This window comes from Manis pentadactyla, assembly GCF_030020395.1.
Source record: "Manis pentadactyla isolate mManPen7 chromosome 15 unlocalized genomic scaffold, mManPen7.hap1 SUPER_15_unloc_1, whole genome shotgun sequence".
NCBI classification, from domain to species: domain Eukaryota; kingdom Metazoa; phylum Chordata; class Mammalia; order Pholidota; family Manidae; genus Manis; species Manis pentadactyla.
The window spans coordinates 1487460-1508174 of NW_026644588.1; the positions used below are offsets into that span (position 1 = coordinate 1487460).

The following is a 20715-nucleotide window of genomic DNA, read 5'->3' on the forward strand; positions in this document are numbered from 1 at the left end:
CCCCAAAGACGGGGCAATCAGCACTTGTCTAAACAATGCTTTGCGTTCAGATTCATGGCTTTTCATTCTCAGGTTGATACCTGTTTTGTTATTGGTTCCTAGATGTTTCAGATCCTAGGGGGATCAGGCTACTCATTTTCATACATTTTGGCTGTCTTATGAGTTACTGTTTCTCTGAGCTGTCTTAAAGTGTTCTTTGCCATAAGTGGAATCATGGGGTAAAACACAGGTACTGCCCTGTAAGCCTGTTGCTCAAGCTAGCCTCACAGACCAGTGGGTTTGCAGTTCTCACTCTACTGGCAACTATGGGGACAACCTTGCTCTCGAGAAGCTGAAGGCCTTTCCTCTCAGATCAGGAAGAAGATAAAGATACTCACTCTCATAAATTTTATTCAATACAGAATTGGAAGACCTAGCCAGAGCAATTAGTCAAGAAAAAGAAATTAAAGGCATACAAATTGGAAATAAAAGAGTAAAACTGTCACTTTTTGCAGGTGACATGACACCATATAGAAAATCCTAAAGACTCCACACAAAAATGGTTAGAACTAAGGGAATTTGCCTCCCACAAACCACCTCTACATGGTATTTTAGAGGAACTGCTCTAGATGGGAGTGCTTCTAAAAAGAGCACAGATGAAAACTCCCAACATATGAAAAATGGAGGAGGAGGAATAAGAAGGGAGAGAAATAAAGAAGGATCAGACAATGTTCATAATAGCTCAATAAGCGAGTTAAGTTAGACAGTAAGATACTAAAGAAGCTAACCTTGAATCTTTGGTAACCATGAATCTAAAGCCTGCAATATCAGTAAGTACATATCTTTCAATAGTCACCAAATGTAAATGGACTGAACGCACCAATCAAAAGACACAGAGTAATAGAATGGATAAAAAAGCAGGTCCCATCTATATGCTCCTTACAAGAGACTCACCTCAAACCCAAAAACATGCACAGACTAAAAGTCAAGGGATGGAAAAAGATATTTCATGCAAACAACAGGGACAAAAAAGCAGGTGTTGCAGTACTAGTATCAGACAAAATAGATTTCAAAACAAAGAAAGTAACAAGAGATAAAGAAGGACATAACATAATGATAAAGGGCTCCATCCAACAAGAGGATATAACCATTATAAATATATATGCACCCAACACAGGAGCACCAACATTTGTGAAACAAATACTACCAGAATTAAAGGGGGAAATAGAATGCAATGCATTCATTTTGGGAGACTTCAACACACTACTCACTCCAAAGGATACATCCAACAGACAAAAAAGAAGTAAGGACACAGAGGTACTGAACAACACACTAGCACAGGTGAACCTAATAGACATCTACAACACTCTACATCCAAAAGCAACAGGATGTACATTCTTCTCAAATGCACATGGAACATTCTCCAGAATAGACCACATACTAGGTCACAAAAAGAGTCTCAGTAAGTTCAAAAAGACTGAAATCCTACCAACGAACTTCTCAGACCACAAAAGTATAAAATTAGAAATTGTACAAACAAAGCAAAAAGGCTCACAAACACAAGGAGACTTAACAACATGCTCCTAAATAATCAATGGATCAACGACCAAATTAAAATAGAGATCAACCAATATAGAGAAACAAATGACAACAACAACACAAAGCCCCAACTTCGTGGGATGCAGTCAAAGCAGTCTTTAGAGGAAAGTATACAGCAATCCAGGCATATTTAAAGAAGAAAGAACAATCCCAAATGCATAGTCTAACATCACAATTCTTGAAATTGGAAATAGAAGAACAAATGAGGACTAAAGTCAGCAGAAGGAGGGATGTAATAAACATGAGGGAAGAAATAAATAAAATTGGGGAGAATAAAACAATAGAAAAAAATCAATGAAACCAAGAGCTGCTTCTTTTAGAAAATAAACAAAATACATAAGCCTCTAGCCAGACTAATTAAGATAAAAAGAGAACCAACACACATCAACAGAATCGGAAACAAGAGAGGAAAAATCACGATGGACCCCAAAGAAATACAAAGAATTATAGAGAATACTATGAAAACCTATATGCTAACAAGCTGGAAAACCTAGAATAAATGGACCACTTCCTAGAAAAATACAACCTTCCAAGACTGGCCCAGAAATAAACAGAAAATCTAAATAGACAATTATGAGCAACAAAATTGAAGCGGTAATCAAAAAACTACGAAAGAACAAAATACCCAGGCCAGATGGATTTACCTCAGAACTTTATCAGACCTACAGAGAAGACATAATACCCATCCTCCTTAAAGTTTTCCAAAAAACAGAAGAGCAGGGAATACTCCAAAATTCATTCCAGGAAGCCAACATCACCCTGATATCAAAAACAGGAAACACCTCACCAAAAAAGAAAACTACAGACCAATATCCCTTATGAACGTAGATGCAAAAATACTGAACAAAATATTCGCAAACCGAATTCAAAAATATATCAAAAGGATCATACACCATGACCACGTGGGATTCATCCCAGGGATGCAAGGATGGTACAACATTCGAAAATCCATCAGCATCATCCACCACATCAACAAAAAGAAGGACAAAAACCACATGATCAACTCCATAGATGCTGAAAAAGCATTCAACAAAATTCAACATCCATTCATGATAAAAACTCTCAACAAAATGGGCATAGAGGGCAAGTACCACAACATAATAAAGGCCATATATGAGAAACCCACAGCTAATATCATACTGAACAGCAAGAAGCTGAAAGCTTTTCCTCTGAGATCGGGAACAAGACAGGGATGCCCACACTCTCCACTATTATTCAACATAGTACTGGAGGTTCTAGCCACAGCAATTAGACAAAACAAAGAAATACAAGGAATCCAGATTGGTAAAGAAGAAGTTAAACTGTCACTATTTGCAGATGAGATGATATTGTATATAAAAAACCCTAAAGACTCCACTCGAAAACTACTAGAACTTATATTGTAATTCAGCAAAGTTGCAGGAGACAATATTAATACACAGAAACCTGTGGCTTTCCTATACAGTAACAATGAACTAATAGAGAAATCAGGACAACAATTCCATTCACAATAGCATCAAAAAGAATAAAATACCTAGGAATAAACCTGACCAAGAAACTGAAAGACGTATACCCTGAAAACTATAAGACACTCTTAACAGAAATTAAAGAGGTCACTAACAAATGGAAACTCATCCAATGCTCCTGGCTAGGAAGAATTAATATCAGCAAAATGACCATCCTGCCAAAAACAATATACAGATTCGATGCAATACCTATGAAATTACCAACAGCATTAACTTCAACGAACTGGAACAAATAGTTCAAAAATTCATATGGAAACACCAAAGACCCCGAATAGCCAAAGCAATACTGAGAAGGAAGAATAAATTGGGGGGGATCTCACTCCCTAACTTCAAGGTCTACTACAAAGCCACAGTAATCAAGACAATTTGGTACTGGCACAAGAACAGAGCCACAGACCACTGGAACAGAATAGAGACTGTAAACATTAACCCAAACATATGTGGTCAATTAATATATGATAAAGGAGCCATGGACATACAATGGGGAAATGACAGTCTCTTCAACAGATGGTGCTGGCAAAACTGGACAGCTACATGTAAGAGAATGAAACTGGATCACTGCCTAACCCCATACACAGAAGTAAATTCAAAATGGATCAAAGACTTGAATGTAAGTCATGAAACCATAAAACTCTTAGGAAAAAACACAGCAAAAATCTCTTAGACATAAACATAAGTGTCCTCTTCTTGAACATACCTCCCCAGGCAAGGGAAACAAAAGTAAAAATGAACAAGTGGGACTATATCAAGCTGAAAAGCTTCTGTACAGCAGAGGACACCATCAATAGAACAAAAAGGTACCCTACAGTATGGGAGAATATATTCGTAAATGACAGATCTGATAAAGGATTGACATCCAAGATATGTAAAGAGCTCACGCACCTCAACAAACAAAAAACAAATAGTCCAATTAAAAAATGGACAATGGAGCTGAACAGACAGTTCTCCAAAGCAGAAATTCAGATGGCCAAAAGACACATGAAAAGATGCTCCACATCGTTTGTCATCAGAGAAATGCAAATTAAAACCACAATGAGATATCACCTCACACCAGTAAGGATTGCCACCATCCAAAAGACAAACAACAAAAAATGTTGCTGAGGTTGCAGAGAAAGGGGAACCCTCCTACACTGCTGGTGGGAATGCAAATTAGTTCAACCATTGTGGAAAGCAGTATGGAGGTTCCTCAAAAATCTCAAAATAGAAATACCATTTGACCCAGGAATTCCACTTCTAGGAATTTACCCTAGGAATGTAGCACTCCAGTTTGAAAAAGACAGGTGCACCCGTATGTTTATCGCAGCATTATTTACAATAGCCAAGAAATGGAAGCAACCTAAGTGTCCATCAGTAGACGAATGGATAAAGAAGATGTGGTACATATACACAATGGGATATTACTCAGCCATAAGAAAAAAACAGGTCCTACCATTTGCAACAACATGGATGGAGCTAGAGGGTATTATGCTCAGGGAACAAGCCAGGCAGAGAAAGACCAATACCAAATTATTTCACTCATCTGTGGAGTATAAGAACAAAGAAAAACTGAAGGAACAAAACAGCAGCAGAATCACAGAACCCAAGAATGGACTAACAGTTACCAAAGGGAAAGAGTCTGGGAGATTGGGAGGGGAGGGAGGGATAAGGGCGGGGAAGAAGAAAGAGGGCATTACGATTAGCATGTATAGTGTGTGGAGGGCACAGAGAGGGCTGTGCAACACAGAGAACACAAGTAGTGATTTTACAGCATCTTACTATGCAGATCGACAGTGACTGTGAAGGGGTATGTGGGGGGACTTGGTGAAGGGGGGAGCCTAGCAAACATAATATTCTTCATGTAATTGTACATTAATGATACAAGAAATATCTGTGAAAATCTGACACTTGCATTTTTGGCATCTTTGAATTTTCAGGCTAAAGGATTTCCAATTTTAAATAATTTTTGATTAATTATAGTTTGTGATAGTGAAAAAATATGTAAAATTTAAATCATAAGACTTTGACCCAAAATAAATTCTGAGCAAACCAATATCTAATAGTTAAACATAAAAGGCAATCATTTTCATTTGCCATTTTTGGTCATTAGTGAGAGAAGCATGCTGAGTTTTCTTTCTTGTAAATAAATATAATCTGTTCCTACACATTATGAGCATATTTTTGGTTGCTAACCTGATTAATATCAGTACCAGGGATTATTGGTAGTTTCCTCTTTTTTATATTCTGTATTTAAATATTTTCTTTAGGTTTCATTTTAATTTGCTTGTGGCAAATTTCTAATTTCACTACTTTGAATTTATAAAATCACATGCCTTCTGGTCTATGCTACATGTAGTGATGATTTGTCCTACCCCACACTGTAAAAGGCCACCAGGATATTTTTACTAAGAGGATCTGTCATTTTAAAAAATTTTAGATCTAGTGTGTTTATTTCCTAAACCACTCTAATGTGCCAGATGAAAGCTTACCTTTTTTTCAATGAATACTCAATTATCTTAATGCTGTACATTCAGTAATTTTCTTCCTATTCTCCTAAGTTCACAATGAGTTTTTCCTAAACACCTAAATACAAATCTACTAAAGAGTTCTATAACACATGCCATACATAGGATCTATTATTAAATATTGACCCCAAGATAAGGGACACAGAAAAATAATTGGTATCTCTCCTGTCCTCAGCATTACTCCATAGGGACAATTTAGTGTGGTGGCAAGAAAAAAAATGATACACATATATGCATTAGACAGGAAGAACTAAAATGTGTCAGAGTGGTGCCATCCATCCATCCTGATGTGGACCGCCTGCTTACGTAACATACCTACCCATGTGTTTCTTCACCCACACCCTGCTCCTGCTCTGTTCTCTTTTCTATAAAGCCTGTCACCTTCTAACATACTATGCAACTTAGTAAGTTAGGAACACTTCTGACTGTTCCCCTCACCCAGAATGTAAGTTTTTTGAGAACAGTCATTTTGATGTTTTGTGCATGTTCATCTCAAATACCTAGCAAAGTGCCAGACACACATAAAATCATTTCTTGGAGCACTGAATGTCACCTTAACTATCTTACCCATTTCTGCATTCTGTTGCCTATCCTATCTTCACTAATTCACTGCCCTCCCTTCAGGTTCAAGTTCCTTAAGTGTTGTCAAGAATGGAAAAATGACATAATCAGTGGAAAAGGTGATTAAGAGTTCAGCTAAGCCCCATGCTCAGCTTCCTTCCCTTTTCATATTCAGTGTACTGTTCACCTAGATGGTAGGCTCCCTCTGTGCACAAGGGCAGGACTCATGTCTGTCACCCAGGTGCCCCACCACCAAGTGAGCGGCCATATAGGACAAGGATGGAGGTCTCCTGAGATCATGCATTCACAGCAGTGAGCAAAGAGTGTGACCCTGCACCGATCACGTGAGTGAAGACTGTATGGAAAGAACTGGAAGTTGAGGGAACAAACCCTAGTGTTCCCTTCATCCAATGGAAATCCTGTCCCTTCAGTTGGGACAAACTGGGGCCCAGGTCCCAGGCATTGGAAGAACACTTTGATGAGACCCAAGATGTTTCCAGAGGGGTTTCTCCAACTCTCTTGGACCCAGCGGCCCAGCCACAGCTACAGGACATACACACCACACTCCCTCCAGACAGGATGGAGGAGGCAGGTCCTCAGTCAATTCTCTTTCCCAAAGAACAGAAAAGGTTGCACACCATCCTGAAAACTAACAAAAAATAGGTGCATGCCCACCCTGAAGATGTGACACGGGTGTGTAGTCTTAATAGGCTCTGAGCAAGAGTCCAAGTCAGGAAATGATAGCTTTCTATGCAATTAATTCTTAAACCTGAGTTCTCACTGACTATCTTGTAAAGCTTAAAAATTAGTCTCAAAAGGGGAGCCAAGATGGTGGCATGAGTAGAGCAACGGAAATCTCCTCCCAAAACCACATCTATTTTTGAAAATACAACAAAGACAACTCTTCCTAAAAGAGAGACCAGAAGACAAAGGACAACATCCAGACCACATCCACACCTGCAAGAACCCAGCGCCTCATGAAAGGGGTAAGATACAAGCTCTGGCCTGGCGGGACCCGAGGGCCCCACACCCCAGCCTGGGGCGAGAGGAGAGGAGTCAGAACGGGGAGGGAGAGGGAGCCCAGGACTGCTAAGTAGCCAGCCCTACCCATCCACACCAGAGCGCAGACACAGTGCACGCGTGGGTTCCTGGATAATAGGGAAACAGGACAGTAAGACCTGTGAGCGGGTCCCCACTGCCGGCGCCGTGGGGAGAAAGAAAACTGCATGCTTTTTGGAAGTCTTAAAGGGACAGGGACCCAATGGCTGGATGGAATCATCCGGGACACTCAGTTCAGAAGCAGGGAATCTGGGGAACTCTGGGCACTCTAACCCCCTGGGCAGCAGGGAGCATGGAGGCCCCTCATGGAGATGAATAGCCTCCCTGCCGATCCTCCTCCAACGTGGCTCCACCATATCGGAGCAGCAACCCGAGGCAGGCCACGCACACAGAAACAGCGGAGATAAACTCCATAGCGGCTGGGCAAGAATCAGAAGCCCCGTCTGCACGCAGCTGCCCAGCACAAGCCACTAGAGGTCGCTGTTCTCCCAGGAGAGAAGGCCACAAATGAACAAGAAGGGACGTTCTTCCAGCCATCACTCGTGCCAGCTCTGCAAACTATCTCTATTGCCATGAAAAGCTAAAATGTCAGGCAGACAAAGATAACAGAGAGAACACCTGAGAAGGAGACAGACCTAACCAGTCTTACTGAAAAAGAATTCAAAATAAAAATCATAAACATGCTGACGGAAATTCAGAGAAATATGCAAGAGCTAAGGGATGACGTCCGGAGGGAGATTACAGACATCCGGAGAGAGATTACAGACATCCGGAAGGAAACTACAGAAGTGAAACAAACTCTGGTAGGATTTATAAGCAGAATGGATAAGACGCAAGAGGCTACTGATGGAATAGAACCCAGAGAACAGGAACGCATAGAAGCTGACACAGAGAGAGATAAAGGGATCTCTAGAAATGAAACAATATTAGGAGAACTGTGTGACCCATCCAAAAGGAACAATATCTGTATTACAGGGGTACCAGAAGAACAAGAGAGAGTAAAAGGGATAGAAAGTGTCTTTGAAGAAATAATTGCTGAAAACTTCACCAAACTGGGAGAGGAAATAATCGAAGAGACAATGTAAATACACAGAACTCCCAACAGAAAGGACCTAAGGAGAACAACACCAAGAAAGGTAATAATTAAAATGGCAAAGATCAAGGACAAGGGAAGAGTTTTAAAGGGAGCTAGAGAGAAAAAGGTGACCTATAAAGAAAAACCCATCAGGCGCTCATCATACTTCTCAACAGAAACCTTACAGGCCAGAAGAGAATGGCATGATATATTTAATGCAATGAAACAGAAGGGCCTTGAACCAAGGATACTGTATCCAGCACAATTATCATTTGAATATGAAGGAGGGATTAAACAATTCCCAGACAAGCAAAAGTTGAGGGAATTTGCCTCCCACAAACCACCTCTACAGGGTATTTTAGAGGGACTGTTCTAGATGGGAGCATTCCTAAGACTAAACAGATGTCATCAGAGAAAATAAAATCACAGCAAAGAAAGCAGATGAACCAAATACTAACTAAAGGCAAAAAATAATTCAACTACCCACTAAAAGCAGTTAAGGAAACAGGAAAGAGCACAGAATAAAACAACCAACATATAAAGAATGGAGGAGGAGGAATAAGAAGGGAGAGAAGAAAAGAATCTCCAGACAGTGTATATAACAGCTCAATAAGCGAGCTAAGTTAGGCAGTAAGATACTAAAGAACCGAACCTTGAACCTTTGGTAACCACGAATCCAAAGCCTGCAATAGCAATAAGTACATATCTTTCAATAGTCACCCTAAATGTAAATGGACTGAATGCACAAATCAAAAGACACAGAGTAACACAATGGATAAAAAGCAAGACCAATCTATATGCTGCTTACAAGAGACTCACCTTAAACCCAAAGACATGCACAGACTAATGTCAAAGGATGGAAAAACATATTTCAGGCAAACAACAGAGAGAAGAAAACAGGGGTTGCAGTAGTAGTATCAGACAAAATAGACTTCAAAACAAAGAAAGTAACAAGAGATAAAGAAGGACATTACATAATGATAAAGGGCTCAGTCCAACAAGAGGATATAACCATTCTAAATATATATGCACCCAACACAGGAGCACCAGCATATGTGAAACAAATACTAACAGAACTAAAGGGGGAAATAGAATGCAATGCATTCACTTTAGGAGACTTCAACATGCCACTCTCCCCAAAGGATAGATCCACTGGGCAGAAAACAAGTAAGGACACGGAGGCACTGAACAACACACTAGAACAGATGGACCTAACAGACATCTATAGAACTCTACATCCAAAAGCAACAGGATACACATTCTTCTCAAGTGCACATGGAACATTCTCCAGAATAGACCACATACTAGCTCACAAAAAGAGCCTCAGTAAATTCCAAAAGACTGAAATTCTACCAACCAACTTTTCAAACCACAAAGGCATAAAACTAGAAATAAATTCTACAAAGAAAACAAAAAGACTCACAAACACATGGACGCTTAACAACATGCTGCTAAATAATCAGTGGATCAATGATCAAATTAAAATGGAGATCCAGTAATATATGGAAACAAATGACAACAACAACACAAAGCCCCAACTTCTGTGGGATGCAGCGAAAGCAGTCTTAAGAGGAAAGTATATAGCAATCCAGGCACACTTAAAGAAGGAAGTACAATCCCAAATGAATAGTCTAACATCACAATTATCGAAACTGGAAAGAGAAGAACAAATGAGACCTAAAGTCAGCAGACGGAGGGACATAATAAAGATGAGAGAAGAAATAAACAAAATTGAGAACAATAAAACAATAGAAAAAATCAATGAAACAAAGAGCTGGTTCTTTGAGAAAATAAACAAAATAGATAAGTCTCTAGCCAAACTTATTAAGAGAAAAGAAGAATCAACACACATCAACCGAATCAGAAATGAGAATGGAAAAATCATGACAGACTCCACAGAAATACAAAGAATTATTAAAGACTACTATGAAAACCTATATGCCAACAAGCTGGAAAACCTAGAAGAAATGGACAACTTCCTAGAAAAATACAACCTTCCAAGACTGACCAAGAAAGAAACAGAAAATCTAAACATAACAATTACCAGCAAAGAAATTGAAACGGTAATCAAAAAACTACCAAAGAACAAACCCCCCGGGCCAGATGGATTTACCTCGGAATATTATCAGACATACAGGGGAGACATAATACCCATTCTCCTTAAAGTTTTCCGAAAAATAGAGGAGAAGGGGATACTCCCAAACTCATTCTATGAAGCTAACATCACCCTAATACCAAAACCAGGCAAAGACCCCACCAAAAAAGAAAATTACAGACCAATGTCCCTGATGAATGTAGATGCAAAAATACTCAATAAAATATTAGCAAACCGAATTCAAAAATATATCAAATGATCATACACCATGACCAAGTGGGATTCATCCCAGGGATGCAAGGATGGGAAATCATTCAAAAATCCATCAACATGATCCACCACATCAACAAAAAGAAGGAAAAAAAACCGCATGATCATCTCCATAGATGTTGAAAAAGCATTTGACAAAATTCAACATCCATTCATGATAAAAACTCTCAGCAAAACGGGTATGGAGGGCAAGTACCTCAACATAATAAAGTCCATATATGATAAACCCACAGCCAACATCATACTGAACAGCAAGAAGCTGAAAGCTTATCCCCTGAGATCAGCAACAAGACAGGGATGCCCACTCTCCCCACTGTTATTCAACATAGTACTGGAGGTTCTAGCCACAGCAATTAGACAAAACAAAGAAATACAAGGAATCCAGACTGGTAAAGAAGAAGTTAAACTGTCACTATTTGCAGACAACATGACATAGTACATAAAAAACCCTAAAGACAACACTCCAAAATGACTAGAACTGATATTGGAATACAGCAAAATTACAGGATACAAACTTAACACACAGAAATCTGTGGCTTTCCTATACACTAACAATGAACCAATAGAAAGAGAAATCAGGAAAACAACTCCATTCACAATCACATCAAAAAGAATAAAATACCTAGGAAGAAACCTAACAAAAGAAGTGAAAGACCTATATCCTGAAAACTACAAGACACTCTTAAGAGAAATTAAAGGGGACACTAACAAATGGAAATTCATCCCATGGTCTTGGCTAGGAAGAATTAATATCGTCAAAATGGCCATCCTGCTCAAAGCAATATACAGATTTGATGCAAACCCTATCAAATTACCAGCAACATTCTTCAATGAACTGGAACAAATAGTTCAAAAATTCATATGGAAACACCAAAGAGCACGAATAGCCAAAGCAATGCTGAGCAAGAACAATAAAGTGGGGGGGGATCTCACTCCCCAACTTCAAGATCTACTACAAAGTCACAGTAATCAAGACAATTTGGTACTGGCACAAGAAGAGAGCCACAGACCAGTGGAACAGATTAGAGACTCCAGACATTAACCCAAACATATATGGTCAATTAATATTTGATAAAGGAACCATGGACATACAATGGGGAAATGACAGTCTCTTCAACAGATGGTGCTGGCAAAACTGGACAGCTACATGTAAGAGAATGAAACTGGACCACTGTCTAACCCCATACACAAAAGTAAATTTGAAATGGATCAAAGACTTGAATGTAAGTCATGAAACCATAAAACTCGTAGAAAAAACATAGGCAAAAATCTCTTAGACATAAACATGAGTTTCCTTTTCTTGAACATATCCCCATGGGCAAGGAAAACAAAAGCAAAAGTGAACAAGTGGGACTCTATTACGCTGAAAAGCTTCTGTACAGCAAAAGACACCAGCAATAGAACAAAAAGGTACCTTACAGTATGGGAGCATATACTTGTAAATGACAGATCTGATAAAGGCTTGACATTCAAAATATATAAAGAGGTCACCCACCTGAACAAACAAAAAACAAATAATCCAATTAAAAAATGGGCAGAGGAACTGAACAGACAGTTCTCCATAGCAGAAATTCAGATGGCCAACAGACACATGAAAAGATGCTCCAAATCACTTGTCATCAGAGAAGTGCAAATTAAAACCACAATGAGATATCACCTCACACCAGTAAGGATGGCTACCATCCAAAAGACAAACAACAACAAATGTTGGTGAGGTTGTGCAGAAAGGGGAACCTTCCTACACTGCTGGTGAGAATGTAAATTAGTTCAACCATTGTGGAAAGCAGTATGGAGTTTTCTCAAAACGCTCAAAATAGACTTACCATTTGACCCAGGAATTCCACTCCTAGGAATTTACCCTAAGGATGCAGCACTCCAGTTTGAAAAAGACAGATCCACCCCTATGTTTATCACAGCACTATTTATAATAGCCAAGAATTGGAAGCAACCTAAGTGTCCATCAGTAGACGAATGGAAAAAGAAGACGTGGTACATATACACAATGGAATATTATTCACCCATAAGAAGAAAACAAATCCTACCATTTGTAACAACATGGATGGAACTAGAGGGTATTATGCTCACTGAAATAATCCAAGCAGAGACAGAGAAATACCAAATGATTTCACTCATCTGTGGAGTATAAGAACAAAGGAAAAACTGAAGGAACAAAACAGCAGCAGAATCACAGAACCCAAGAATGGACTACCAGGTACCAAAGGGAAAGGGACTGGGGAGGATGGGTGGGTAGGGAGGGATAAGGGTTGGGGAGAAGAAAGGGGGTATTATGATTAGCATGTATAATGTGGGGGGTGGGAGAAACGGGAGGGCTGTGCAACACAGAGAAGACAAGTAGTGATTCTACAACATTTTGCTATGCTGATGGACAGTGACCGTAATGGGGTTTGGAGGGAGGACTTGATATTTGGGAAAGCCTAGTAAACATAATATTTTTCTTGTAATTGTAGGTTAATGAAAACAAAAAGAAAAGAGAAAGGGGGATTACCCCCTGATAGGATAAAACTAACTGCAAATCAATGATTAATGCATGTTTTACATATCCTTAATTCTGATCTTTTAAAGGGTGTCAGATGATCAGCTATTGAAGTACATTTTTCTGATAATATTCCTTTCTCTTAAAAAAAAAAAAAGCAGCTCCTGTGTGGTGTTATCCAATAGGTTCTTCACAATGGTATAAAGGTCATAACAAAGTGTGGGCAAAGGGTTTGTTTGTGTCTATACAGAGGATCAAAGCCTAATTTGGCTACCCAGAAAATGAATTAAGATACGATATGAAGAACTTCCAACATCAACATAATCTGGAAGAGTCATTCGAGAAGATGATCATCAAAAAACATCAACAAAGATCCTGGCGCTGTTGCAGTTGTAGCTGCATTCATCCCACCGGTTCCTGGACTTGTCATTGGAATGAAGAAGGAGATATCTAAGCTGGCCTGTGCATACAGTAAACAACAAATTTGACTGGATCTATATTGTTGGAACTCAACCAAGAATTAGGAGAAGTGCAAGTTGCAGTGCTCCAAAATCATACGACTATAGACTATCTACTGTTAAAAGAACATATGGGATGTGAACAGTTCCCAGGAATGTGTTCTTTTAATTTGTCTGATTTTTCTCAAACTATTCAAATTCAGTTAGACAATATCCATCATATCACTGATAAGTTTTCACAAATGCCTAGGGTACCTAACTGCTTTTCTTGGTTTCACTGGATATGGCTGGTAATTGTAGGTCTGCTTTTGTTATGTAGCTGTATTCCTACTATGTTAATGTGTGTACGCAATTTAATAAGTAGTTTAAAACCTACACATCCTTATGTTACTCTACAAGAAGATATGTCAAAGAAATAATCAATCTTCCCATGTTTTCTTCCGTCTGCTACTTCTATAGGTTTTCTTCTTCCTTCCTAATTACAACCCTTTAGTAGAATTCATGCCTCATATTGAAAATCACCGAGTATCATAATTCTTCCAAGTGGTAAAGATACCTCAAGACAAATGCTGGGCATAGAAGCCACAGGGCATAAATCTGCAAAGTAAAAAGCTAACCTTTTCAAACAATATTGCTTCTCTCTCACTAACCAACTTTACATTTCCCTGTATGGCCCCAGAAGATGACTGGTTAGCCAGAGACGGGGAAGATTCCTCAAGGGAGGAACAACCTAAGACAGGCACAGCTGCAGGGGGGCCATCAGGTGAGAAATTGGGGATCAACAGAGGTGAGGCTTAGAACCTCCCCCCTGCCCTGTTTTGAGAGAAATCTTCTGCATCCGTGGATGTTTGTTGCCCTTGTCTAGCTTGGATTACTACTTAGTCTATAGGCACAGACCAGATCATCTACATTTGCCCTCTTACAGCACTAAATTATGTTTTCTACCTTTATCTTGCATCTACCTACCACTTCAGCATTTTATTTAAAACATAATAATAACAATAATAAGGGAGAAATTTTAGATTCACATGTATGAAAATAAAATGAATAATCATATCTGACTTGATTGTTTACAGTTCATGATGTGTGATCAAATGAAAGTTTCTGTGATATGACTTCCCTTGCACTGTTCACCATGTAAGAACTTTTTCACTATGTAAGAACTTGTTCACCATGTAAGAACTTGTTCGTTATGCTTCAGAAGATTGGAGACTGTTGAGAATTAGGCTTGGGGTTGATTAATGATTGTGCATTGAATCCCCTATACAGAATTTTATTGTTGTTAACAGCCATTTGATCAATAAATATGAGATACCCTCTCAAATAAATAAATAAATATGAGAGATGCCTTCTCAAAAAAAAAATTAGTCTCAAAAGAAAATCCCACAGTATGAATTTCAAATGACTGCATCTTCACACAACCATTTATAAGACCAGACAATGAGAATTCTGTTCCACATTTGTCTCTCATAGTTTATCATGCATTTACTTCAGCTGTGCATGTAGCTTTCCTCATTTCGGGTATGATTCAATGCCTTGACGACTGCTGAGGGGAGTCCTCTGCACAGAATTAAAGTCCTTCAGAAGGTGAGCGGGCCTCCTCCAAGCAACTGAGGGCCTGGAAGGAAAAGACTCACATCCCTGGAAGGAAGGAGCTCTGGCCGCAGACTCAGGCTGCAACAGCAACTCCTCCGGCGTAAGGACTGCCTGTGGACGTCAAGCAGTTCAGCCCTCACGATCGTGTGGGCCACTTCCTCAGTGTCACACAGGCAGCTAGCTCTGAATTCCCGGAGAGCCCTGCACTGCTGCACTGGGCGAGCAGGTGACAGCAATGGCCCCGACACGGACAGGCCATCTGTTCTACAAGCCAAGGGGGAAGGGGCCTCAGCATGAACCGACGTGCTGACACCTTACTTCTAGCCCCCAGAAAAGCGAGAAAATAAATTTCTGGTGTTTGACGCACCACTGCCCCCCAAACAAAAACAACAACAAAACCAATACACAGCGATAGAGTGTACATGGTGGTCAGCACTGCAGGAGGAGCAGCTGACAGGAAGGGGCACCAGGAGCCTGCCAGGGCCCTGGAAATATCCTAAAGGCTGACTGCGCTGGAGGGCACTTCAACTAATACATGTGCAAAAATTTAAGCAGAACCCGTAAGGTTTGTGCACGTTATTATACACTTCCAGGGTAAAAAAAATTAACGAGATCTTAACAAAAACACTGTAAGTAAAGTGCACATGTATTTTTTTTTAATGAGGCAACTCTTTCAAGAAACTTGGCTTCATGAGTGGAGTGGACGCTCGCGGTGGGCTGCTGTGGATCTAAAGGCCCAGGACCCACTTTACTTTTCCCCAAGCATAAGTGACCTGAGCCTGTGTGGAGAGAGAAGGTGGATACACAAGTCGGAGAAAAGTGAAGAAGCAGGTTCCCAGAGAAGGCAGAGGCGCCGTGTGGGGCCAGTGGAGGAACAGGCCAAGAGGTCAGGGGTGAGACGTGTTCCACAGAGGAAAAGGGAAGCCACAGATGCGAGGCACAGATGGGCCAGCACAGGCTCGGGAGCAAGCGGCAGAGGCACGCAGCGTTCGTTTTTAACGTGATGCTGATTCTGTGCTAAGACAGCAGTGACTGAGGAAGCCGTGATGATTTAGACCAGGTCGGAGTGGGTGCAGGAGCTGGTGCAGGGTACCGAGCTGCACAGGGGCACAGAGATGTGGGCAGGCAGGGTGGGAGTCTCCGGCATCATCCAGGCAAAAGACGGGGAGAACTCGGGCCAGGTGCTGGTGGAGCTCCTGAGGGTGGCGGGCGAGGCAGGCTCGGGAGACACAGCATCTGATGGGCAGGACCAGGGGTACGGGGACGTGGGCAGGACGGAGACGGAGACACTGAGGGGCTGCTAGCTGTGGGGTGTCCTGCCTTCTCACTGGCTGGGGTGACAGGACGTTCTCTGAACAGGGCTGGGGGAGGAGCGTACGTTGTCAAGGAGCTTGGTGCCCTGGACAGCGATGTGAGCTGTGGGATGAAGACGTGGGTGGCATCTGGGACAGATGGTTGGGGTGGGGGTGCTGGCCAAAGGTGCTCGCGCGCTGGCTGAGAAGCCTGAAGGGCATGGAGAGGAGCACCTTCGAATCCCCTGACGGCTCACTCAGAGGTACACCTGTGGCTGGAGAGGCCAGGCATCATGTGTTTGTCAGGGAAAGAGGGGCAGGAAGATACAGGGTATGGGGCAGCTACTGCGTGTCTTATGGACAAACAGGACGGATGGACGGTGAAGGTGGGAAAGAGTGGGGGGGGGGGTCACAAGACAGCGCAGATGAAAATACCAAGGAGAAGGAAGGCCCCTTTTCCTGAGTCCAGAAAGGAACGTGTGATGTCACCGTCACTCATGATGGACATAATTACGTGCACACACCAAGAGCGAACGTTGTGAGCCCTTCCTACAGGCCAGGCACTCTCCTAAGCAGCCTGCTGCGTTACGGCATTACAACTGCCAATGACCCCATCACACAGAGACTGTGTCACTGACTCTGACCACAGGCGGAATACAGCAAGCTGCGCTGAAGACCAGGCCCACTGGCTCTTTCGCTTGGCACAGACCTAAGCCACATTCCCAGGCCTGAGGCCACAGGGGTGGCCAAATGCCTAGATCCTGTCATGGAACACGTGGAGTCAAGTTCACGTCATGTGCAACTGCAGGTGTCCCCCCACCAGCCAGATGGTTCCAGAGCAACCCAAAAGCTACACACTGACATTAGAAGGTGCCCAGGTATCTAAACAATGGTGTTCAACTGATGTGCATCCCTTGACATGACAGAGGAACAGCCAGAACCCCCAGGAGCTCAGAGTCTCACTGCTCGCAGGCTGGCGGCTGCCACGGCCCCACCCGACCAGCTGCTGGCTTGTACCTGGGGAGGTGCTTCGGGAGAGGAAGACCCTCCTCACAGGCCACAGCTGCAGCTCACGCTCCAGCAGGTGGGTCAGCTCAGGTTTGGGAAACGGATGCCCTTTTGATGGAGAAAGAAACAACATTGGTGTTTTGATGAAAACAACGAAACCCTTCCATTCTTCCTGGAGTGTCAGAGCTGCTCCCAAAGTAAAGAAAATGCTCATTTGTGACCCAGAAACCAAGCGCCCAAACCCCACTCCTGGACTGCACGTGAGGTAGCAGGTGGCACTGCCTGCCGACCCACCACTGCCCCTGAAGGTCATCGGTGGGAGCCAGAGAGCACGGGGTGCGCACGACGCTCACACGCAGCCCTGGGTCCCTGGGGCGGAGAGCGCCTCCTTCCGGAAGTTCGGTAATTGATCCAGGTGGCTGGTTTCAAACACCATGTGCTTCAGGAAAACCTGGGGATGCCTGATTTCAGTCTCCACGGGCAGAAACAGAAGGTCTCGGATTGAAGGTGAGGCCTCTGCATTCGGGAAATCTCTCTAAGGACAGAGAAGTCCCGGTGGAGGCCGGTCAGCATCATCAGGGAAGTGGGAGCCCTGATCACCAGAACGGGGGCAAAGGCGGGCTGGGCGCTCTGCGGGGAAAGCCTTCACCGACGTGCGGGGCAGCCCGCAGCCCCTGCAGCCCGAGGAGCAGCCCGAGGAGCAGGCAGACGCCTGGCCCAGAGGACTGTCCTACGGCTGGTGACGAACACGCGCTGCACAGCCCGCCAGCCCCACCGGCCCCACTTTGGCCTTTGTTAGGTGAGGTGGAGAATTTCCTTCGGGGGAAGCCAGTTCCAGTCGGTTCTCTCTTCCACGCAGCCACATACGTCTCAGCGGAGGCGGGAGGGTTCTGTGGGCAAGTCCGGTGATGGGGGCAGCAGGGCCTACCAACGTCTCCTCTGGCCGGTTCTCCTCCACAGCCCAGGGTTTGTTCAGACAGGTGTCAGTCACAGTCACCGCGCTGTGCCTGTCACCTGCCCAGCACTGGGCTCAGGGAGCGGAGGGAGGCAGAGTGCGACAGGCGTTCTTCGGGCCCTGTCACCTCAGGGCCTTTCCTGGGGCTGATTCCTCCACTTGGAAGGCCCCTCACCGCTGGCTCACAGCCTTCGAGTTCCCAGCTCCAAAGTCCTTCCCTGAGATGCCTTTTTTAAAGCACTCATGACCGGCTTTGACCTAAAGCCCCTTTTGTTTTCTTTCTACAGCTCATCACAATTCATCTAAGAATGGACACCTACCTTCCCAACTAAACTCAGGCTGATGGGTGTGCGCAGCATACGGCGTGAGCCACTGTCACTGATGGCTTCTCCTTGACACAAGGCCCGTTTTTTCTTAAAATTTCATTCTAAAAGGGAGCCCTGTTTTGCTTTGGTAAATGAGAAAAGTCACTTTCAGTTCTGACAAATTGAAGGTTACTGTTAAAACACAACAATGAAACAAAAAAAAAACACCATTAAAGTTCCAGCAAACTCATGCACACTGCCCAGGGCTGTGAGCTGGAGGCCGTGCCCACCGCGACGAGAGGAACTGGCCAAAAGGAAGGAGCACGGAACCCTACGCAGTGACCCGAGACGTTCTCTTGACGATCAGCATCCCAGAAGAAGCAGGAAAAAGGACTGGCTTTTTGGGGCACCACCGGTGGCTCCGACATTTCTGCGTGCCTTCTGACTCCTGCCCTGGCAAGGATCGTGGCCCAGGCCTCAGGAATCCTGTGATGACGACGAGACACAAGGGCAGTTTTCCCTGACCCTGCTGTTCAGGGGGCGCCGATGACAAATACCATGTGGAGCCTGCCTGACTCACCATCTCGAGAGCGGCCCGTAGCCCACGACCCTGCTCCAGGACTGTGGGACACGTGACACGACCAGGCAGGGCCAGCTTACCCCCTGTGGTATCTGGAATAAAGATTCAGACTGAGGTTGAGCGTGCTGGACGCTGGGGTGGGGCCTTGTGTTCAGAGGGACACTGTCTCAATCCCACTGACACCCGACACACACACAGGGAGACCAGGCAGGAGGAAAACGGACCAGGAAACTAGGGGCTCCGGGGGAGGGCCCGTGGCTCCTCCGATCCTGACAGCCAGGAACCAGTGGTCCCGCACAGGGGTGAGAGGCGAACCCTTACCCAGGGACACCAGGAGCCAGCACGTCTCCCGCATCACCTCCTGGTACAGGGTCCTCTGGGCTTGGCCCAGCTGCCCCCACTCCTCCCGGGAAAAGGTCACAGCCACATCATCGAAGGTCACGGACCCCTGGAAAGTCAAAAGGAGGAACTGGTGTTGACCTTCTGCTGATGGATGAGATCAGAGTCTGTCACTCAGTCACTGGTGAAGGTGCAGAGACCCAGGCCCAGGCCCGGATCACCGAGGCCAAGCTCCATGCTGGGCTCGAAGGGGAGGATGCAGCCTTTGTACATAATGCGACTGTGGCTAAGAGCAAAACCTCCCCTGGGGAAGTCACTGGAGATGGTGCAGTGTGCCTGCAAGAGGACTGGGGGGCAGACGGTGAGTGTTCTGTGACGTCAGAGGGACGGGCAGATGGCCGTGATGGTCCCAACAACGAGAGCAGGAGCAGCAGGCCAACCACCCTGGAGCCCGTGTGCCAGCCAGCTGACGGATCGCATGCCGGGGAATGGACTGCACATCCCCAGCTCTGCAGTTAAGATGCCCAGGGACAGAATCAAGACTCCTGAGTCTGCCACTTCCCAGCTGTGTGGACGTAGGGAGGACATCACGTCATTTCTCTAAGGCTTGATTTCTGCAGCAACCCCAGAACTGTCACTTCACCAGGAAGAGAAAACGTTCACAAGGCAGACCCTGGAGCCCTAGGCCCATGAGCATTAGGTGTATTCTGTGAGTTTCACCAATCCTCCCACAGTTCACGAGGTTAATGCCATCATCACCTGCACCTGGGCTCAGGCAGCTCTAGAAAGTCACCCACAATCTCACTTTTAAGGAGCAGAGATGGTATCTGAACAACCCAAGGAAAGATGGCACACAGTTGCCAGAAGATGGGAAGGTGGGGGCCAGCGGCACCTGCGAGGGGACACCAATGCATAGGAAGGACACGGTGAGAACTGGAGACAGGGCACCGGACGATAGGAACGCCAAAGGGAAAGGCTGCCGAGTGGGCCGCGGGGCTGGGTGAGCAAGCGGTGGAGGACAGCAGCGCAGGCCCTGAGGGGAAC

General features: G+C 43.9%; 1 protein-coding gene across 11 annotated transcripts in view; it reads right to left on the reverse strand.

Moving 5' to 3' along the window:
• The window catches only part of LOC130678909 (zinc finger protein 550-like), a 54636-nt gene that overhangs the window by 31843 nt on the left and 2078 nt on the right, over positions 1–20715 (reverse strand). For 3 of the 11 annotated variants that reach the window (XR_008995494.1, XR_008995493.1, XM_057496560.1), the window contains 2 exons: positions 19654–19780; positions 18851–19424 (listed from right to left, as the gene is read on the reverse strand). Coding sequence is in view for 7 of the 11 variants with exons in the window: in XM_057496560.1 (XP_057352543.1) it covers positions 19084–19424; positions 19654–19780 (468 nt within the window). In the remaining 4 variants the exon portion in view is untranslated. Of the gene's footprint in view, positions 1–14609; positions 18383–18850; positions 19425–19653; positions 19781–20715 lie in introns of those variants that run through there. The other 8 variants (XM_057496567.1, XR_008995492.1, XM_057496561.1 and 5 more) reach the window with 8 other exon arrangements.